The sequence below is a fragment of the Lampris incognitus genome, chromosome 9, assembly GCF_029633865.1.
Source record: "Lampris incognitus isolate fLamInc1 chromosome 9, fLamInc1.hap2, whole genome shotgun sequence".
Classification (NCBI taxonomy): domain Eukaryota; kingdom Metazoa; phylum Chordata; class Actinopteri; order Lampriformes; family Lampridae; genus Lampris; species Lampris incognitus.
In genome coordinates, this window is record NC_079219.1 from 13777611 (window position 1) to 13801636 (window position 24026).

General features: G+C 46.8%; 1 protein-coding gene across 1 annotated transcript in view; it reads left to right on the plus strand.

Annotated features, from left to right (window-relative positions):
* Positions 1-265: 265 nt before the first annotated feature.
* ptprub (protein tyrosine phosphatase receptor type Ub) overlaps positions 266-24026 on the plus strand; it is a 224877-nt gene continuing 201116 nt past the window's right edge. The window contains exon 1 of the mRNA XM_056286802.1: positions 266-471. Coding sequence (XP_056142777.1) covers positions 393-471 — 79 coding nt within the window. The 5' untranslated portion in view covers positions 266-392. The remainder of the gene's footprint in view (positions 472-24026) is intronic.

A 24026-nucleotide genomic window follows, 5' to 3' on the forward strand; every position in this document is an offset into this window, starting at 1 on the left:
TCCGATCATCAAGGCAGCCGCTCGGCCACGCCCACCGCCAAATTTGGCAAGCTCTTGTCCAAAGTCGAAAATAACACGTTGTCGTTACCGGTAAACGCCACTTGGGGGCACCCACTCCATATCGCCTGACTTGTCCAAGCCCCGGGAAGGCAAGAGGGAAAGAGCGAGAGAGAAATTTCTCTCAGAAGTGTTTACCCTGACGTCAGTTTAGCAGGGCGAGCCGTGCTCCGTCTCCACACTCAGTAAGAATTGGGGGGAATAGATGAGCCGCCGCACTACAACTTGCGCTCCTACCGGACACCGAGGAGTCAATGTAAACGTTTTCTTCTGCTCTAAAAGTGGACTAAAAAACAACAACAACAACAACAACAACACCCAAACAAGCCAGCACGATGAACACCTGCGCTTTTTTGCTGCTTTTGTTGAGATGTACCGTTCAGATCTACGCCGATGGCATCGAGGGGCCAACAGGTAAGGGACCCTCCTCACACATCTCGAAAACGCTGCTTTTGGAAGTTTTGCGGTTTGATTTGAACCCCGGGAGAGATGCCCGGCTCGGCTGCGGGCTCTTTGAAAGGGCAACTTTTGAGTCACTTTAGTTTGAGCCGCTTCCCCCCTGGCGTGTGTGTTTTCTGCAGCATGTGGCTGGCTGCTGGCTGGCTGCTGCTGCTGCTGTAAATCACCTGAGTTGCATAAGACAACGTCGGTCCCTCCTGTAGAAAACTACTGATAGTTGCCCTTTATCGCCTTGAACCCAAGTATGACGAACTACCTGGCGAAGGTGCCAAATAATGTCGCCGTGTTCATTTCGGGGCGAGTTGCGTCTGGCTGTTCCTGGGAAGCTGCCGTTTCCCCCTTTTGCCAAACAACGGACGAGTCGGCTGCACATATCTCTCTTTTTTTGGCCATTGCTCGACCACATTTAAAGGGATAGGTAGTTTCAAACACGTTTAACAGTTGCAAGGCATCGTTTGCAGCTGGCGTGGCCTCACGCAACGTGGTCACCATAATGGTTAATCCCCAGCCAAGATAAGGAATCAGGAAAACTGTGGTTATAATAAAAAAAAAGGGATGTCATCCAGAAACCAAACCCAGTGCCCCCCCCCCCCTCTCTCTCTCTCTCTCTCTCTCTCTCTCTCTCTCTCTCTCTCTCTCTCTCTCTCTCTTTCTGCTATTGGATTACAAAATGAATGTTTGGACTCGTGGAATATTACTGGGAAAAGTTTACATCCAAATGGGTTTTATTCTGTTGTAACATCCTACTACCAGCTGTAATCCAGAAACATGCCTCTTCCCCTCATAACGGTGACCAGGGTACCACCACTGTGTCCACAAGATAATTCTCCACCCCCCCCACACACACACACAAACACACACAATGGAGCAATGCTAGAAAATGCTGTTGATCTAATCATTAAGGATGCCATGGTTTACTTTTTTTTTCTAGTGCCAGGCCAGTTTATGCTCTCGAAATCCAGACACGACGATGGGAAATAAGAAATAATGCATGTTGGATTTGTTTCAGAGTTCATTGTCCTTTTTTGCACATTTAAAGGGCCAACATGAAGAGCTGCACTATGATGGGCATGCCCTTGTTCGACGGAAGGATAGAAATACTGTCATTTTTCAACACCGTGCACCCACAATTGTGCCCTTTGGTGTTCCTTCTACATTTGAGTCAGTAATTTTGCAGGGTAAAGAGAGAGAGAGAGAGAGAGAGAGAGACAGAGAGAGAGACAGAGAAGGAGAAGAGTAAAATGACTAGTTCAATAGGTTATGCAGCATTACATCGTTATATCAATTTTCTATGACTATGATTCATACCTCTCATATTCAGTCCTCAATTCTTGGGTTTTATTTATTTATTTATTTGTTCTGTTGGACAGGAAAGTTCATGTTCAGGTTATTCAGAGGCAATGGCAAGCTTTCTGACTGGATGCTTCATCCTCGTTCAGTGAAGAGTCTTCCTCTGAATGAGTAGATCGCATTGATAGCAAGGGGAATTTCAAAATAATGTGATGAATATCGTCACCGCTTCGATTTGTCGAAGGAGGAATACGGTGGGATTCGTCGAAGGATGGATTTTATGAATTTAATGTGTTGTCTTGGAGTCCGGCTCCGTATACGTTTATCCTTGAATCAGTGCAAATCTCTTGTCTTCCTGTTTTCGGCTCTTTTGTCTGCGAGTCTCTCTCGCAGTCTCTGTCTTCGAGTCTCTTCCTGTCACACGCATGCACACACAAATGCATACGTGCACACATGTATGCACACATTCGGATCATATTTATCACTGTCTTTTTTCCTTTAGCTTGTACGAACAGTGTAATAAGTCAGTAGTAATGGCTGCCAGTACCCCGAGGGCTGCTACGGCCTGACATAACAATTCGAAGAAGTAATGCTGACATTTGACCGAGACTTCTCACTTCTCATTTCCCGGCTCACGTTATCAAATTAAAAACGATGTAAAAAGCAGGATTTGGGTCTCGCACTTGGATTTCTCTGTAACGGTTCTGCTTTGTTTCGTGCAACGAGGGATGCTTCATCAAGGCTCAGAGATGCAAAACTATAGTATGTGACGCGCTGCAAAAAAAAACCAAAACACAACAAACCAAAACACGACAAATTCATGCAAGCAGAATGTGTATTGTCAGGAGGTGAGTGGAGCAGATCATTAAGAAGAATGGGCTGAGACATAAGGAGGATTAAATCACACACAGGTAATTAAAAGAGCTCAATGGAACAATGACGCCTTACTCAGGGTCCGTACGATGGCGCTGACAAAAACAGACACATTGTTGACTATTTAGTTTGCTAACTGGAGTGTTGCAAGCCTCACAGCCGGTCCCATTACCTTTTCATTAGCCAATAATAGCGGCGGTGCCGGTTTTGTGGATTTTATTCTGAGTGACTGACTGATCCTTTGGCCTGGCTCCGCTCACGCTCTCCCAATGTGTTTTCACTCGCCCAACTCATTCACAGAGACAGGAAATTAACAGTGTTGAGGTGGTCTCGGGTCGTGTTCATGTCTGTTTTGATTTAACACGTTCTCCCCCTTCATTGTGTCAGGACCGTGCCTTAACCTCGGCAGTTGATGCCATTTCACTCCGCTTTCTTCCCCACCCGCTTCATGTTTGGCCGTATCCAGCACTAATGCCCCGGTCCGCACAGTCTGCCATTTCGCTGGAAGTAGGAATTTCCATCTGGCCCCCTCATTGGCTGCCCTTGTAGTATTATTGATGGGAGGGGGGGAAAAATTACTCTATTTGTTCCCACAGCACAGAGAAAATGGGCATGAAAAACTGTTGTTTAGACCGCATTTCTATATACATATAGCCCAGTCTCGCATTTTTTTACTTCTCTGTTCCGTCTGATGGAAATGGCACAGATAGTCACTCACCATCTGCACCCCCCCCACCCCCGCCCCCATAAGCCTGGCATGCCATCGACTGAGCAGTATAATCTGGGCCAATTATCCCGTGTCACATATTTCATTTTACAGTTTCATCCAAGGCTAAGACACCGTATCCTTTCCCTCATTTCAGCCTTAAGTAAGATAACACTTTGGTTCGAGATGAAAAAGAAACGTGGGGGCCCAGACTGTTTAGTGACAAGATGGCGAGGAATGTGTCATACTTCAGGGAAGAGCATTTACATCATATTCAGCAGCCACGTCGGGGAGACGGAATTTTATAGGGCCAGACACGCAGACTCAGACGTCAACACAATGACAAACGCCTGTTCCCCAAGCATACACAAATAGGTAGGTGTGGTGGAGGGTCGGTGCTCCGCAGTCCTTGGTGTTGAATTTTTTAAAACGCGTGAGCCACGTGAAACAAATGGTAATCAATTATCTCGAGCAGCTTTTTTTTTTTTTAAAAGCAGCCCCTTTATGCCATTTGAATGCGTTCTCGGCTGCCGCTGAAAGCGTTTTGCTGTGTGGTTGATCGTACGATGCAGTATTGATGTCACGGCTCTCTATTTATGATATATGCACTTTTGCTCCCCAGCGTGCTGGCCGTAACGTGCCCCCCCTAAATAGGCAAATAGATAGTCATCAGAAAGGGCATTACCTGTACGCCTGAGCTGCATTTCTGAATTATTGTGAGTAAAAAAACCGAACCGTCACATTGTTGCAGGTCCAGAGACCGTTGACTGCTTGCTCGGCCACACAGAGGAGATGCTCCCCGCAGGAGTCGGGCCCCCCATCCGTGGCTATAGTGGGTGAGGAGCAGGGGGGATTCGATCGAAATTGGACATTTTCCTACTGAAAGGCTGGTTGATTTCCGTGTTTGTGGCATCCTGGGCAGTATTATGGAAATTACAGGGGGGGGGGGGGCAGAGAGAGAGGATGGGAGAGAAAAGGAAAGAAAAAAAAAAGAGAAAGAGTGAGAGGAGAGAACGGGAGAGGGATTTGGTCTGTTAAATTGTCAGGATGTTTTGCTCTCCGCTGAGATCGCAGCAGGACGTTGTTTGCTTATGGGTGCTGTCCATAACTGCCGTCCATGGTTGTGCGTGATTAAAAGGGTGTTTAGGAGAGCGGTGCTCCGCTCCACAGCCTGTCTCCTTCCACTCCTCAGTCTGATCTACAGTAATGCTGGGCTGTGTGGAGGAGAGCCAGCACCCGATTGGCTGACACATCTCACAGGCCTGGAAAATGAAACATATCCATCTGTGTGTTTAAGGAATTTTGCTGGATGCCAAGGGCTATGATTTGTATTCCCCATCACCGAGCACGTCTCTAGCCAAGGGGCTCCAATGTTTTGAGCCAGTCTCATTTTTCTGTGATGCATCATACCTCAGTTCCTCCTCGTGCCATCCTCTACGCTGCGCTGCTGCTTAAATACATGTCATTGTCATGCCTTTTCAATTCCAGGAAGCTTTTGGGCTGTTGTAATGATAGTTTCAAGCATCGTGGGGGTTACTCTTTTGTCCCTTTCACACTTCTTAACAGAATCCCCAAACACATTCTGTGTGCTTTTAGTGGTCCTATGTGCTCCACTTGAGGCCTCTTCGAGGACTGTTTGCTCTTCAGAAAGGTCACGGACAGGGTGGGAGCCATGTTTGTGAGGCAGAGGGAAGAGCAGGTTGCTGCCTCTGGTGGCCGGCTGAGTGTAGGGCAGCGCCTCTGAGCAGGATCATTTCTGCCTTGGGTGTCTTCTACCATTCAGCCTACCGTCTCTTTGTGCCTTTGCCCCCTCACAGCGAAAGCCCACCGGCTGATATTTGTGGGCTAACAAAAGGCTGTGAAAGGAACCACTCCAAGGCAGAACAAGGCTGACAGGGGTGATAATTATATGTGACACTTATTATCCTGGCAAGGTCTCTTTCATTGTAACAGAATTATTAAGGGGTCAGGACTCAAGACTACTTTTTACGACCAGCAAATGGGGGACCAAAAATCTAATTTGCTCCTTTTGGAAACGAGTTGATGACTGTAGAGCGGTAGCTAGAAAGACACTCGAGAATTAGTAAAGCAAGACATAAGCTATGAATGAATATTTGGCCAGTATTGCTTCAGTGGGTTTAATGAGCGTTAAGGTGATTAGACCCTGTCAACATAGTGATGTCCAAGATTACTAATGTATTCGAGTTAATTCTTTTAACGCTTGCTTTCATAGTCTGTAACTGAACACTCCTGCAATGTGATTTATTTTAACAGAGATTTTTTTCCTCTTTCTACTCAACTATAATAGTGTTTTTTTCTTGCAGAGGTTTGCCAAATTTGTTTTTTTAATGCACGTTCTGCTTTTGAAAGGGATACACAGAAAACTTGAACTTGCACTGTATCATGTGCTGTGAATATTTTAACATACTGATATGTGTGTGTTTACATGTGTGTGTGTGTTTTTTTGTGTGTGTACGAGTGTAATCATCAGCATCTTCCTCTATGAGTGTCTTTGCATGCAGCGTAGGGGAAGCAGAGGAAATCAGGCATGAGCTGGCCATGCAGGAGGGTCCTATGGCTCCGAGTGATTCAGCGCTGACACTGATGTTAGCAGTTACTGGAGATGCTGGCATTATGGTTCTCCAGGGCCACTGTGACTCCGTGACTCCTTCTAGTCCGCTGGAAGTCATCCCGAGCCTTCGAGAGATTTATAGCCCGTGGCCTGCCTTAGCCTGGCCCTCCCGCACTACTCCGCTGCAACAGCCGGAGAGCCGGGGCTCTCAGCGACCCCACCCAGGTGATATTAATGTGGTATTGATCTTTCAAGCTCCAGCAAGGCCATTTTACTTAGATTTCATCAAAGCGGCATCCAGCGTGTGACCCACCACTTTGATGTCGGGGGTTTGAATTAGCCATCCGGGCAGGACTGGCACGGCTTTAATAAGGTCTAGCCGCTGGCTTTTGCGGATATGGAACATTGCCAGTATTGTATAGAGCAAAGTACAGATGGAGCTGTGAAAAGTAGAAATCCTCTCAAACCTCAAAGACTGAGCCCGGCGGAGTCCTTTCCATAAGAGGGCTCTATATACCACAGAAGAAAACCACGGTGTACTGCATACCGCCATGAAACACGCAGTTGATTGACCATCCAAAATGACAGGCGTACAACAGTTATGTCGTATTATGTCACTTAAAGGGCATGTATCGCAACCGACGTAGAAATGTATATCTCGAAGTGTTGCGAGCCTGTGTTTACAGATCGCACATGAGGCAAAGGAAATTGTTTAGCTTGAACACACACAGACGCACACCCACACAGATAGGCCATATTATCTCACTGCATAGGAAGGTGGACGTGATTTGCAGCCGATAAAGGCACTCGTTCTCCCCCAGAGGTAGCTAGCTTTAGTCTGCAGTAAGTGGGTCTGCAAGACTGATGCTGCAAGGGCTGCAGCTTATGCTTACCCAGAGGAAAGAGACTCTCGTGTGCTGTTTATATTTAGCCCACTGGCCATTGTTCAGCTCTTTACCATACGATTTTGTCAATACCAACAAATGTATAGATAGATTCCTAAGCACGCTATCCTGATGTGCTTTGTGAATTGGGGGTGGGGGTCGAGAGGTTGGCAAGCAGTGTCGAATTTTTCCCAGTTTTTTTGTTTGGGTTGCCTGGTCTTTGTACGAGATACCTCCAGTGAAATTTGAAACTCATGTGCTCTTCAGAAAATCAAAACAGTCCATTTAAGCCTTCCCTTCCTCCCGCCTGTGTAATGAATGTGGGTTTTAGTTGTCTTTGTGTGATGATGACTGCTCTCTTTTAGGGAAGGTGGTATATCTGGTCGGACCAGTCTCCTTTGGCAAAGGAATAGCCTCTCAGACCCTGACATGAACCGTATCATCAGTAATCTTCATCTCTGTAATGTATCTTATACTCATCACCACATATGTTGGCTTTATTATAGGACTGGGTCTGCTGAGGACCAGGAAGGTGTAACAGAGCAGGAATAATGTGGTGGCGTTCTGCAGTTCTTTATGAGTCCCGTAAAATACTCAAACAACTATAAGAAGTGTAAACTAAACCAGTTTTATTAGTTATACGTTTTTTATTAGTTTATGGCTTTTAACCTGCATACATCTTCCTTGCAGGTCTGGAAGTTTCTGAAGTGAATACATTTGGTCTCTCCCTGCCTTGTGGCATACTAGTTTCCTATGGAGCAGAGGAGGTTTGCAGGTAATGGGCAGATAATGGCAGCTGGGATGGCCTGCTAGTATATCACTGTCACGCAACGCCACGCCCTAACCTGCTGACTGACCACGACTACGCGTGGGATGGAAGAAGCACTTGATCAGAAGTTCCTCTTTTAAACCTTAACACCAATTTTGCGTGCACTTTTGTCTCAGTCCCATTCATTGTATTAGGGCTGGGCCATATGGACAAAATCAAATATCATGATATTTTTGACCGAATACCTCGATATCGATATTTTGATGATATTTGTAGAGATGATAATTGGTGCTCACACAACATATTTACACAATAACATTTTTTTCATACACACTCATTAGTAATGTGGATATGATGTCCAAACAGGTGGAGACAGATGATAGAACAGCTAGAACAGTCTAATAAGTTCAGAAAATTGCATCTTTTTACTGTAATTCAGCCTTTAAAACCAGGAAAAGACAACATTTATGTCATATCATGATATCCAAAATCCCAGATGATATCTAGTATTGTATCACCATATCGATATAATGTCGATATACTGCCCAGCCCCAATTGTAATGATTGTGAAATACATATATGCGATCCTTAGCCCATACTGGACAGCTTGTCTCTGGCCTCAGTGTCAGAATGAAATGTGAATAGAGACGGTAGGAATGCATGTCGGAAAGGTATTATGATGTGCGACACGACTGGCTTCTGTCCGTCACTTGAAATTGTCTCGTCAAGTGATGTTAGCAAACGAAATGGGTCACACTGTAGTTGAAGGGGTGTGCATAAGACTGACATGACACTCTCATAACCATGACATGACACCTGTCATGAGCATTAAGGAATCTTTATGAATGTCTTTGACAGTTGTCATTAATTGTCATTCGGTCAGTTATGTCCTTTTTGATGCGAAGTTGACATTGTTTGAGATGTCTTTGTTGCAGCAACCCAAGTGGGACCGAGCCGCTAGATTTGACATATTTTGCACATCTGTAGCTGGAAAACAGACATCTCAAACAATATCAGCTTTGCATTAAAATGACATAGTTGACCAAATGACACTTAATGACAACAGTCATAAACATTCATAAAGACTCCTTCATGTTCATGACAGGTGTCATGTCATGGTTATGAGAGCGTCATGTCAGTCTTATGCATACCCTTTCAAATACGGTGTTGCCGCAAAAAGTGTTGAGGAACTGCAACGGCTTGGGCAGCTTTGTTCTGATTAATATGTTAGTGGGAGATGGAACAAAGGCAGAGCCTATTGATTTCTCATACACAGCCTGTCACAGTCAGCTTATTGTCTTCTTCCTCTTGAAACTCTCCCCGCGCTCTTTTGTGACCTCTCATCACTTTCCTCTTCACTTTGACGTTCCTGCATTTCAGCTGTTGCTCAAGGGATGATGTGGAGTGATCCTTCATAAAAGAATGAAAATAAATAAAGTAAAATAACAGTAAAAAAAAAAGAAAGAAAAAGAAAAAAATTATCTCGGCTGATTCATATTATGCTGTGCCTGGCTTAAGGTACAGGACATGCACAGATCAGGGATCTATCTATCTGTCTATCTGTCTAGCTATCTGTCTATCTGTCTGTCTGTCTGTCTGTCTGTCTGTCTGAAATGGAAGGAATGTCTGTCTCGATAACCGTTCAACCGATCGACTTCCCACTTGGTGGGTGTATTGTTTAGGACCCATGGAAGTTGAGTGTCGAGTGTGAAGTTGTTTGGATGCACCGTTGTCGAGAAAATCACGGGACACACACACACACACACACACACACACACACACACACACACACACACACACATATATATACACACAGACAGACAGACAGACACACACACTCACACACACACACACATATATGTATATATACATATATACACACACACACACACACACACACAGACAGACAGACAGCGACGTTCATCCTGTGACGACCGGAACAGCGCCACTCTGCTATTGCAACCCACACTGTGGTCATAGGAGGGATTACACCCGAACGTGCACCCTACTAGTCTGTCTATCTGTCTGTCTGTCTGCCTGTCTGTTTGTTGTCTAAGGTGACATTAAAGACTGCGGCCTGAAGGATGAATTTTACCTCATTTCCCAGCATATTTACACACTTTGAGTCAAATATTCAGTGACATTAACCAAAAGGGATGTCTCCTGACCGAGAAAATCTATGCCCTTCATTCTCAGATCAGCAATACCATACCATTTTTGTGTAGCTCAGTAACGGCTACAGTGCAAAGCCCCATAATGCTCTTAAATGGCTGTGTAATTCATGCATGTAGTTAATGCACGCCCACATGTTCATGTCCAAAGCACTGCTCATCTTCATACCAAAAGCCGAGGTATGGATGGATATAAGCGGCCTTGACAAGCTGGTACACCGACAAATGGACAGACAATGCCTTCTAGGATGCAATTCTCCTTCGTAGCACCGTGGCCCTGCAGGACCAGATATCGCTCAGCTGCCTGGCATTCCAATGAGACGTCTCGTCAAACAGTCTCAAAGACTGTTTGTTCCTCCTCTCTCTGCCTGGCTCAGCCAAATGGCTAAAGGGAAGGGAGGAGGGAGAGGTGATTGCTCAAGGAGGGATGGGGTTTATGGGTGGATTGAGGTGGGCGCCGTCATACCCAAGTCTCACTGTTCAACTGGGTGTGCTGAGCTTTGCCAGCTCTCTTTCATCTCCCCTTCTCCAGTAGGACAGAGGCAGCCCATGTTTGTGTGTCTCACATTAGCACAAAGCCAGAAATCGACCAGAGTCCACTGGGCATCGTTGACAAAGAGCTGAATTCAGAGGCGTAAACAGTGGATTATGTGGGCCTTACTGTGTGTGGGTCTCTTTGTTTATGTGTGTGTATCATTTTTATCACACATGTACTTGTGTATGTGTGTTTTTTGTATGCTCATGGATTGATGTATGTGTGTTGGTATATGCAGAGGGTGGCAGATTGTTGATTACGCCCACCTGATAATATGTTAATATTTGCTAATCTCCTTTGGCCATTTCAAACATCTATACATCACAAACATGTGGATTATCGCCATTGTTCACTTTATATTTTTCTTCAGTGTGAAATGCTAATGTGGAAAATTAGCATACCATAGTAACAATATGATCCCCTGATGATAGATATACGTTACATCGCTTGGAGCAAACGAGTGAAGTTAGGCCAATGAGAACAGACTCAGATGTAGGAGCCGGTCTGTCTTTAAAGACTGAGTAGTCTGACTACACTGTGTGTCAAAGACCTCAGCACAGGTCCGTTTGCTTTACTTTGGGTCAGCCAGGGTAATTAAGAATCAGCTTAGGCTGGGATTACGTCTGGAAGTAGGCTGATCACAGGGGACAGGAGAAAAGGCATTAGCCGAAGAACGGTGGTTAATATGGGTATTACTCTGCTTAGCACTGGTATCATTAGACAGTAAGACAACTGACAATGGGGCCCTGAGATCTGCCACTATCTCTTAATAGGTTGTACGGCGGATAGCTTTGTTCATGTACATTGTGCTATGCCGTCTACCGTCTTGCTATATATCTTGTTCTCTCACGCATTCAAATTTTAATAATTAGTCTCTAATTAGGTCATGGTAATACTTGAAGGTAGAATGAGTAGAATTTGTTGGTTTCGGTTTGCAAGCACAACGTTCACAGTTGGCCCCGCCTCCCCCCGGCTCAATGACACCAGAAGGACACGCCCCCTGACCACAGTTGCCACAACACATCCCAGTGTACAGGCCAACTCCGTGTCGCTCTTCATCCCCATCCTATCCTTCAGTGCTCGCCAGCGGGTGAAAGCCGACCCCAGATCCGCTCTCGTTTTGGAACGAGCTTTGCCCGCTTGGTGTTTCGCCTCGCTATGTTTGGGTATTTCCGGCGCTGTGGCCGCCACAGGCATAGCTTCCGCTTGGACGCGTGCTTGCGATCTTGATCACCTGGTCTCTACGTTTTTATAGAGTCCCGCTGCCCAAAGGTTAACGCCCGGAAACACGGCAAAATAAGAAAATACAGGCAGACGACAGGGTCTGTGCGGATACAGACACCGCCACACACGTCTAGTGGCTCATAAGTGATGACTGAGAGGGATTATTTTTGTACTGGTCTATACATTGATTTTTTTTAGGAAAATCCTACTTGCTCTACCTTTAACTGTACATCTCCCTGAGGTGGTTTGGTGGTGTTCAAAAGTGTTTGCACCAGTGTCTTTGAAACAAAACGTGCATGATTGTTCATCTCTCTTGTGAATACATACACATGCACACACACACACACACACACACACACACACACACACACACACACACACACACACACACACACACACACACACACACACACACACACAAACACACAGACAAAGACATGCAGACACAAAACACACACTCATGCAACTGCTCTTTTGGAGATATTTCGGTGGAATGTAATTAATGTTCTCATTAACTGAGTGAAGGAGCTCCAAGGCAGAACTAAAAGCCTGATACCCTCGGGGTGCCTGACGGTGTAGGCCGCTCTCTTCTTTAACAGTGCACTGTTGCCGAAATGGATAGCCTGTGTTTAACATGTGAGCCAACGAGTTGCCGTACAACTATTTTTCTAGTTAGGCCCAGACCTTTATTGTGTTCTGCGTGCAGGGGTAACCTGATCCTCGTAGCCTTTGGACCACCTCCATAACTGAAGCCATTCCTTGCCCTTTTAAAAAGGACATGGAACCAGGCCAGTGTGAATAATACAGACCTGAGGAAAAGGGTTTATCCAAACATAGAAAGGTCGCATTGGATGGCCCGGCTAATTCTTCTCGTTATGCTTCTTTTCCATGAGCAATTACATGTATTCCTCATATAAGCATCCCACAGACCGGAAAAAACATTACTACAGATTGTCGGATTTACTAGTCGCCGACAGAACAAAGCATTATACTGTTTTGACCTTATTGAAAGGGAGTGGAGGGGGTTGTTTTCCTCAGTCAGTCTTTTAAAGCTAATCCCATCAGAGGGACTGCTCAGTGTGGAAGGCACACTCAGTCACCTCTGAGGTACTGCAGCCAGAAATCCAAGGCAGACAGGAATGTGTTTGTCTGCCTTACTTGGCTTTATTCACTGCAGGCTCGGCTGAAAAAGCAAAGGAGGAGAAAGCTCTGCCCTGAGATTTTGATTGCTTAATTTCTTCCTCTTTCTGAGCCAAGTTAGCGAGCCACAGTCTGAAACTTGTGAGCATCTATGTCTATGGAAAGGAGAGAGAAAAAAGAAAAAAAAGAAATAGGAGAGATTGTTAAGCTGCGTTTTTGTGGTGGCGGTGGCCCGAGTGAGGCGGCGTGGCGGCTCTGACTGTCATTACAGCAGATGAATTAGCTGGGTTTTACCTCTCAGATGAGGACTCCTCGCTCCGCTGGCCATCTTTTGGCTTGGTTAGGCCTGTCCTCTACTAGGGTAATGGGCCTTTTTAGTGGTGAGACCACAGAGCTGAGGATTTATCCCAGTCCAGTGAGTCCCTCCGGCGCCATGAGATCCTGCTGAAGGATTTAAGATTGGTCTGTCTGTCTCTTCTTCCGCAGGAATTTATTTGTGATAAATATCTGTGCCTTCAACCGTTGTACACGTGTTGTGGTGTGGGGCGAGCAGCAAACCCCTGTGTAGGTGCTAGTCCAGTGGAAATGCATTGACATTTTCCTGGAAAATTTGTTTTGGGCTGTTTGCAGCACTTTTGACTTGGGTTGGACGTAGTTTCCCGACTGAAATTTGCCAATCTGATAACCTTTCTGAAAATCCTTGAACCCCCCTCTGTTACCCAGGCACAACATATTGTTTGAAAATATTTGCAATAAAGTATAAAATCTCACCTTTGTGTGGCTTGTCCAACTCTATTTTCAAATGCATCTGTCAATATGGACGCACCTGTTCTTCTTATACGCCTTGTTTTCTGAAATCTGTAGGAAGAACGCCGTGAACGACACGTTTCTTTTCTTTAAAGGAAATCTTTTTATATCATCCAGTATGGGCAGCACGGTGGCCCAGTGGTTAGCACTGTGAAGGTCCTGGGTTCAAACCTCAGGCCGTCCCAGGTCCTTTCTGTGTGGAGTTTACATGTTCTCCCCGTGTCTGCGTGGGTTTCCTCCGGGTGCTCCGGTTTCCTCCCACCATCAAAAAGACATGCATGTTAGGGTTAACACTCCTGTCTGTGCCCCTGACCAAGACAACGGAAGGGAGACTGGAGTTGGTCCCTGGGCGCTGCACTGCGGCTGCTCACTGCTCCTAGCTACACAACTAGGATGGGTTACATGCAGAGGATGAATTGCCCCATTGGGGATTAATAAAGTATATCTCAATCTTAATGGTGATAACAAGGAGAAGTAATGTGTTTTCAGTGCACAGTAAAGAGCCGCAGCAGAAGAACGGTAATGCGCCATATTGACAGGTGCATTTTACAGTAATTATAATAATGATGATAATAATAATGCATTACATTTATAGAGCGCTTTATCTAGACACCCAAAGCGCTTCACAGTGAAGTGGAGAAACTCACTTCAACCATCACCAATGTGTGGCACCCACCTGGGTGATGCACGGCAGCCATTTTGCACCAGAATGCTCGCCACACATTAGCTTGAGGTGGAGAGGGAGGAAGCATTGAGCAAATTACATGGGGGATGATTAGGTGGCCAGATGGCGAGATACAGATTGGAAATTTTGCCAGGACACTCTTTGCGATAAGTACCATGGGATCTTTAATGGCCACAGTGAGTCAGGACCTTGGTTTAACATCTCATCCGAAGGACGGCATCTCCTACAGTGCAGTGTCCCCATCACCGCACTGGGGCATTGGGATTTGTTGTTGTTGTTTTTCATTAGGACCAGAGGGAAGACTGCCCCCTACTGGCCCACCAACACCACTTCCAGCAGCAACTTAGTTTTCCCGGGAGGTCTTCCATCCAAGTACTATCCAAGTCCACACCTGCTTAGCTTCTGTCGTTCGGCAGAGCCAGGGTACATGTTGGTATGGCTGCCAGTAGACCTGGACAAGCCAAACACAGGTGAGGTTTATACTTTATTACAAATATTTTCAAATAATGTGTTTCACTTGGGTAACAGAAAAGGTTCCAAGAATTGTCAGGTTTTGGTTGGGGAAACCTTCCCCAAACTCATCAAAAGTGCTGCAAATGGCAAAAAAAACAAAACAAAAACAAAACAAAAGCAAAACCCCAGGTTTTCTAGGAAGCTGTCAGTGCATTTCTACACGACTAACACCCACGCAGTTGTTTGTGCTAATCCCAAATGGGGCTAATGTTGCGGTAGATGTCAGTGGTGGTAGTGGGGGAGGAATTGGAGAGGAGACATATTTGAAGAGGACATTTAAGTAAAACAGTATGAGATCTGCAATATTAATGTGACCACTTTCCTTTGGTCTGAAGGTGAAAAAGCGATCAGGCAGTTTCCTTATTGGGTACATGACACATCATATTATGCATTATTTTGATTCAGACAAAAACCGTTTAATTGGTAATGACATGTCTCACAAGAACCCGGAACTCAAACTACTCAAAAATGTTGGCGCTCAAATTGAGTTGAATTTCACATTAAAAGCTTTCTCCGGTGGGGTGCTGGGGAGATGGAGAGAGGGTTCACTCCTGGGATCCCATGGCGGCAGTGCTGAGCTACACAAAAGGATCATCTGCTGGCTCTGTCACCCCCCCCCCGCCATTTTTTTTACACCCCCCCCCTCTTCTGTTCTCATTTTCTCCAAGTATCCATCATCCTACCGTCCCCTCTACAGCTGAGGCTCTCCGTATCTCCGGTCTGCCTTTGTCCTTGTCCAGGGCTGCTCTGGGAGCTACGGCACACCTGAGTGTCTCCGCGAAGGGCTGAGCATCCCAGGCAGGAGGCAGGAGGAGCGGCACGAGCTCAAAGCAGACTTGTTTCGGTGTATGTGTGCCTGTCCGCCTCCCCAGGCGCTCATTAATCTAGAGTGAAGGTGTGCATTTCCTCCGGCTACAGGGGGAAACACACATGCACACGCTGAGGTTAAAAGGCCCCCGACGGAGAAGTAATTTCCCTGCCCGGGGTGATGGGAGAGGGTAACTTTATTAGCTGCGCTCCGCTACAGATTTACTTGATTATACGAGCCAAGTCTGGATGGCGACACTGCTGCGGAGGGAGTATGGCACACCTTCACCCGGGGTGGGTGTGTGTGTGTGTGTGTGTGTGTCTGTGTCTGTGTCTGTGTCTGTGTGTGTGTGGGAAGATTGTGATTTGTATGATGTTGGGAGGGCGAGTCAGTTGACACACCTGGGACCTCCTGCTAGTCTGTAATCTGTGGAGGGAATGATCTTCAGATAATAAGCAGGCGCTGTTCTGGAAAGTGCTCTCTGTAACTCTCTTAGGCTGGTGAAGGACACGCCTCCTTTTAGGAAGCACGCCACACAGGCAGGTAGACCGTAACACAAACGCACACAATCGGAGACTTAAGTGCACACACACACGCGCACACACACACACTCACTATGGCTGGCTAATATGGACAAAATCAAATATCACACGAACGCCTCAAAGCCGTGTCAGTAATGTGACGGCGTTTTCGGGGCTGGTCGTAAGATATTCACACACGACAAAATGTAGACAACATGGCCGTTAGCAATGCAGATGTGTTGCCTAGGCAGGTAGAAGCATCCGTTTCTCATTGCACATGGCTGGAATAGTCTAAACAGTTCAGAAAATGGTATCGCTGTACTGTAATGCGGGGCGCCCAGGTGGCGTGGCGGTCTGTTCCGTTGCCTATCAACATGGGGCTCGCCGGTTAGAATCCCTGTGTTACCTCTGGCTTGGTCGGGCATCCCTACAGACCCAATTGGCCGTGTCTGCGGGTGGGAAGCCGGATGTGGGTACGTGTCCTGGTCGCTGCACTAGCGCCTCCTCTGGACAGGTGGGGCACCTGTCCGGGGGGGTGGGGCTGGGGGGGGGATAGCGTGATCCTCCCACGTGCTACGCCCCCTGGTGAAACTCCTCACTGTCAGGTGAAAAGAAGCGGCTGGCGACTCCACGTGTATGGGAGGAGGCATGTGGTAGTCTGCAGCCCTCGCCGGGTCGGCAGAGCAGGTAGAGCAGCGACCGGGACAGCTCGGAAGAGTGGGGTAATTGGCTGGATACAATTAGGGAGAAAGGGGGGTGGGATCCAGAAAAACAACTTTACTGTAATGCAGCCTTTCAGGACCAGGAAAAGACGGCAACTTTTAAGCTGTATCACGACAACTGACACCCCACATGACATCTAATCCCCTAACACAATAGCGATACATCAGTATATCGCCCATATTAGCCAACAACAGACACAGGATGGAAACTGATTTAGATTTTGAGTCAATAAGCTGGACCGACCATCCTTTTTACAAGACACGATTAGATTTTTCCCCCGCTGTTTCCTGTTTTATGTTGTGTTTGTCTGTGACTACCAAGCTGACATAATACTCCCACAGCACGTAAACAGCCAGTTCTTTCCACGGGGGCTGTTGCCATCTACAATACCCATTAACAGATCACATTTCATACTGACACCGTATGCACACACACTGACCGTCAGGCTCACACACACACACACACACACACACACACACACACACACACACACACACACACACACACACGCCTGCCCTTTTACCACTCGCAGGGCAAATGCCATTAACCTCTTTTAACCCGAATTGATCCACGGGACCTCTTGGATTTTACCCTGTCTATATCAGCCTATGTGATGGGATTAGGACTGGGTGTGGTGGTTTTTACCACCCCCCTGCCGCCGCCCCCCGCCCCACGAGACTCACCCTAGGGCAAGAATGTGAGCAAGATGAGGTCATATTGGCCAGTTTAGTGCAACAGTGTGTTACCTCCGTTGTGTCAGCCCTCCTCTACCTGCCGCTTTGTGCCTCAGATTAAACCCTTTAAACCCCTTAAGGGAGTTGCCATGGAGGCCACTCTCATCAATTGCTTTGCCTCTCATCCCGTAATGCACGGTAATGGGGGAGGGCTTTGTGCTCGCACTCACCTGTTGAAGCAACAGCGTGCACGTGTCGCTGTTGGTATTTGTGTTTGTGCTCTGAAAATATGTTCCGTGGGAATGCTGCTGGAATACAGCGTTTATAATACATGTTCATAATACATGTTCATAATACAGTATTCATAATACATGTTCATAATACAGTGTTTCTTATACATGGTCATAATACAGTATTCATAATACATGTTCATAATACAGTGTTTATAATACATGTTCATAATACAGTGTTTATAATACATGTTCATAATACAGTATTCATAATACATGTTCATAATAAAGTGTTCATAATACAGTATTCATAATACATATTCATAATACAGTGTTTATAATACAGTGTTCATAATACAGTATTCATAATACAGTGTTTATAATACAGTATTCAGAATACAGTGTTCAGAATACAGTATTCATAATACAGTATTCATAATACAGTGTTTATAATACATGTTCATAATACAGTATTCATAATACATGTTCATAATAAAGTGTTCATAATACAGTATTCATAATACATGTTCATAATAAAGTGTTCATAATACAGTATTCATAATACAGTGTTCATAATACAGTATTCATAATACAGTGTTTATAATACAGTATTCAGAATACAGTGTTCAGAATACAGTATTCATAATACAGTATTCATAATACAGTGTTTATAAGACAGTATTCATAATACAGTGTTCAGAATACAGTGTTCATAATACAGTGTTTATAAGACAGTATTCATAATACAGTATTCATAACTGTTTATAATACAGTATTCATAATAGTGTTTATAATACAGTATTCATAATACAGTTTTCATAATACAGTGTTTATAATACAGTATTCCCAATACAGTTTTCATAATACAGTATTCATAATAGTGTTTATAATACAGTATTCATAATACAGCATTCATAATACAGTGTTCATAATACAGTGTTTATAAGACAGTATTCATAATACAGTATTCATAACTGTTTATAATACAGTATTCATAATAGTGTTTATAATACAGTATTCATAATACAGTTTTCATAATACAGTGTTTATAATACAGTATTCCCAATACAGTTTTCATAATACAGTATTCATAATAGTGTTTATAATACAGTATTCATAATACAGTATTCATAATACAGTGTTCATAATACAGTGTTTATAAGACAGTATTCATAATACAGTATTCATAACTGTTTATAATACAGTATTCATAATAGTGTTTATAATACAGTATTCATAATACAGTATTCATAATACAGTGTTTATAATACAGTATTCATAATACAGTATTCATAATACAGTGTTCATAATACAGTGTGTATAATACAGTATTCATAATACAGTGTTTATAATACAGTATTCATAATACAGTGTTCATAAGCAGCGCTTAGCTGCTAACTACACTGGCATGTGTGCTTGAGCCCCCAATGAAGACCAAGCACCCCCCCCCGGACTCCTTTAACACATCAGAGAACACATACACACACACATGCACACACAGATGCGCACACAGACACACACACACACACCAGTTTGTTACCACACCAACCAATGTCCTCGCAAATTCACAATACATGTGTAGACACCAGCTTGCTACCACACACACATACACACACTCACACACACCAATTTGTTACTAAACAAACCTCACACACACACACACACACACCAGTTTGTTCCTAAACAAACTAATGTTATTACACACACACACACACACACACACACACACACACACACACACACACACACACACACACACACACACAGGTGCCTGTCAGCGGCCCAGTCATGCTCCGTGGTCAAGGTGAGGGGGTGTGAAGGGGCAGGTGAAAGCGGGGAAATGCAAACACATTGAGATGAGAGGAGCCGGGGGAGAAGAGAAAGAAAGGAAAGCCGTTCCGTCTCGCGCACCCTGTTGACAGCGGGCCTGTTATTGTCAGGTTATTGTGGGGTTGGAGCTGACAGGTCTGCTCTGCTGGAGTCCAGGGGAGCCGCTTGCTGGGGTGAGGTGTTCTCTGGGAAACCAGCGTTAGGCTGCATATCCAGCTTTGGAGACACAAAACGTGACTCTAGTCGTATGGAAAACCAGTTTCCCTCGCAGCGGTGGCTCTAGGAGTGCTCCGCCTCTTCCTGTGGTGGGCGGGGCTAACATCAGCCGAGCCTGTTCATCCCGGTTCATCCCAGCAATCAGAGTAATGACCGTTTACAAATGTGGTGGCGCAAAGTACATCAACATACGCCAGTCAGAGTAGTTCCCATCGCAGAGCTTAATTTTGGGGACCATCGCAGGGTTGTGTACTTCTGCTCGTGTCCGTTATCGCGTCAGCGTGTGCGGCGGAGGTTCACAGCGAAGCCCCCCCCCCCCCCCCCCCCCGGGCGCCAGCAGATCCAGACAAAGCCGGCCACACACAGGCACGTCATTAGTGGTTATACCGTCAACGCCGCCGTGTTATTATCTCTGCCGGGCTCGGGCCTCCAGCGGGAGGCAGCGCGCCGCTGCTCCTGGTAACAGGTGTGCTCCTGTTTGCCGAGCTGCCTTCCCAGGGTCGAGATCCCCTGCCCGCGTGGAGAAAACGCCGGCCCCCCTCCCCGCAGCCCTCTAATGAAGTCAGCCACGGCGTGACAAATGGCTGCTCTCTGGAGGGCCAGTGCAAATGGGGCTCGGATTTGTCATGTGGTTGGGATCGGGTTTTATCCTGCCTGGAAATAGTTGGTAATAGCAGGAAAGGGGCTTGGGTTCGGGCGGTGGTGGTGGTGGTGGTGTGGGGGGAGAGGGCGGTTTTCTTCAACAGATTGTACAAGTGGCCTCTTGCCCTCTCTTGTTTGTGGGCTAAAGAGTTCAGCGGAGGGGTTCACCTCTGCAGGATGCAACACAAAGGTGCACATAGACCCAGTCCGCTTAATACATGTACTGTAGGGCTGAACCACGTTGCTATATATATATATATATATATATATATATATATATCAATTTGTATTGCAACATTAAAGAATAAAAAGTAACATTGTTTCACCTACATGAAGTATTCGACTTTGAAAGCTCCAATTTTTAAAGAATTTATCGCTCTACCAACGATAAGGTTCATTTTACAGGGGAAATAGTGCAGTAATCCAAGAAGTCCCTAAGTCAGACTAAATCAGGGGTCCCAAAATTTTGTCACCCACTTGTGGAGATACTTTTTGGCCCGGGACCCACCAAATATTTTGTGCATTAAAAACCGATAAATTCTTATTACCTGTCGAAAGCTGAGCTAACTAGCCGTCCTCTCTAGGCTGTGTCGTATACCGGTGCAGCATTCCTCAGTTCAGGCCTCAGTCATGGCCTGCTTCATAGTCATGATGACCGTTTTAGCGGTATTTTGAAATACGATTAAATCTTTGGATTGTTTGCAATGACTCAAAACGTGTGACAGTGAATACTTTCTTTTTTTATTTATGTAATATCAGATATTTGAGCACACAAAAGACAATAAATGTGCCTTTTATCCCTGTGTATGTAGTACGGTGGCGCGGTGGTTAGCACGGTTGCTTCGCAGCAAGAAGGTCCTGGGTTCGAGCCCCGGGGTAGTCCAACCTTGGGGGTCGTCCTGGGTCGTCCTCTGTGTGGAGTTTGCATGTTCTCCCCGTGTCTGTGTGGGTTTCCTCCGGGTGCTCCGGTTTCCTCCCACAGTCCAAAGACGTATAGGTCAGGTGAATCGGCCATACTAATTTGCCGCTAGGTATGGGCGTCCGGGTAGCGTGGCGGTCTGTTCCGTTGCCTACCAACACAGGGATCTCCGGTTCGAATCCCCGTGTTACTGTCGGCTTGGTCGGGCGTCTCTACAGACACAATTGGCCGTGTCTGCGGGAAGGAAGCTGGATGTGGGTATGGGTCCTGGTTGCTGCACTAGCGCCTCCTCTGGTCGGTTGGGGGCGCCTGTTCAAGGGGATGGGGAAATTGGGGGAATAGCGTCATCCTCCCACGCACTACATATCCCCGGTGAAACTCCTCACTGTCGGGTGAAAAGAAGCGGCTGGCGACTCCACATGTATGGGAGGAGGCATGTGGTAGTCTGCAGCCCTCCCCGGATCAGCAGAGGGGGTGGAGCAGCGACCGGGACGGCTTGAAAGAGTGGGGTAATTGGCCGGATACAATTGGGGAGAAAAAAAGGGGGGGGGATTTGCCCCTAGGTATGAATATGTGTGTGTGTGTGGGGGCCCTGTGTGATGGCCTGGCGACCTGTCCAGGGTGTCTCCCCGCCTTCCGCCCAGTGACTGCTGGGAGAGGCTCCAGCATCCCCGCGACCCCGAGAGCAGGATGAGCGGTCGGGATAATGGATGGATGGATTCCCATGTGTCCATATACGATGGGTTTATTGTCGACATGCAGCGACCCCCCCTGGCAAACCATGGAAATCACCGGACCAAATGGTACTATTTGTCAGCTGCGCCTCAGAAGCCGCTGGTAGGAACGCGGAGCTTGCTAAATATCGTTTCCTGTCAAGCAGTCAGTCACGTTTTAGCCCCGCATGACTGATGGGCCCAGTTTGCTTAACTCTGCATCCTTTGCAATGCAAGTGTTGCACATTTTTCTGTCGTAGTCTCCATTTTGAAATGATATATAGCTCAGCCCTACACACACACACACACACACACACACACACACACACACACACACACACACACACACGTCGTCTCAGTGATTTGTCCGGGTGTGTAGAAATCCCTGGATTGATATGGAGATGTGAAGGTGCCCCGCTTTAACAGTTGGAATATTCAGTCGTACCCACGGGGGAGGGGGGGGTAATTCAATTACACCCCGAAGAGGAATATTCAGTTATGCCTGGGGGAAGGATTACTGGGAGTGTTGGGAGAAGTGCTAATGTCACCGTGGCTCAACAGACTTCTCTCTCTGTTTATTATAATTTTTTATATTTCCGTGCATGCGGAGCGCCATTCCTCCCCAGCCGGTCCACTCATCCCGTCATCAGTCCATCCCAGTCACCTCCTCTCCAAACCATCCCAGTCACTTCCTCTCCAGACCATCCCAGTCACCTCCTCTCCAAACCATCCCAGTCATCTCCTCTCCAGACCATCCCAGTCACCTCCTCTCCAAACCATCCCAGTCACCTCCTCCCCAGCCGGTCCACTCATCCCGTCATCAGTCCATCCCAGTCACCTCCTCTCCAAACCATCCCAGTCACCTCCTCTCCAGACCATCCCAGTCACCTCCTCTCCAAACCATCCCAGTCACCTCCTCTCCAGACCATCCCAGTCACCTCCTCTCCAAACCATCCCAAACCATCCCAGTCACCTCCTCTCCAGACCATCCCAGTCACCTCCCCTCCAAACCATCCCAGTCACCTCCTCTCCAGACCATCCCAGTCACCTCCTCTCCAGACCACCCAGTTTACCCAACTCTCCTCCACCTTAGGCTGTGTGTATACACCAGCGCCCTCCTTTTACCGCCACCCCCCCTCCCCGTTATTGTCGATGTAAAGAATGTGTTGTGGCATGTTCTCAGCAGTAGGTGGCAGGGGGGGAAGAATTTTGCAGAAATGCCCCAAACTGAATTTTCAGGTGGCCAATAGTAACGGCCGTAGCCACCACCCGCGCTTCTCCTATGCCTCTTTTAAGTGCTGGTAGAGTTAAAAAAAAACGGGAGGGGGGGGGGCGGTGTGCCTGCTGGCTAAAGGGCCTCATATCTGCCCGATCTCTCCCGCCCCTCCCTCACCCCCTCCGTCCCCTCCCTCCCCCGCGACATCGCTCCGTCCACCTCTCCCCTTTCATCGCCCTCTCTCATCTCTCTCTCTCTCTCTCTCCCAGTTCATTTCCTGTCCCCCCCCCCCCCCCCCGTGGTGTGATGGTGTTGTGTGCGTGTGTGAAGCCTCCAATCAATGCCGGCAGCAAGACCGGGCAGAACTGGTGTCACCTCCCCCCCCCCCCCCCAGCAAAGCCCCACCGCGAGTGTGTGAGATTGACAGGCTGTGTAGCTGGATGTGCTCCGCTCCACTGCACTGTGTGTGTGTGTGTGTGTGTGTGTGTGCCTGTGTGTGCCTGTGCGTGTGTGTGTGCGTGTGTGCATGAGACCCGAGTGGTTTTTGGAAGAGAAGGATAGCAGTAAGGGGAGACAAGGAGTGGAGGGGGGGGGGGGAGAACAGAGGACAGGGGAGCCAGCTCTGCTTTAGTCGAGTTTACATAATTAATGTTTTGTTTAACCCTACTGTGTATACACAATATTGGCTGTGATCGCGCACAAAACTCTCGTCAAGGGGATGAGTGTGGAGCTTCCTGCATCAGCCTGACGGGAGCCTCCGGTCCGGCTGGAGCCTCCGGTCAGGCTGACCCACCTGACGGGAGCCTCCGGTCCGGCTGGAGCCTCCGGTCAGGCTGACCCACCTGACGG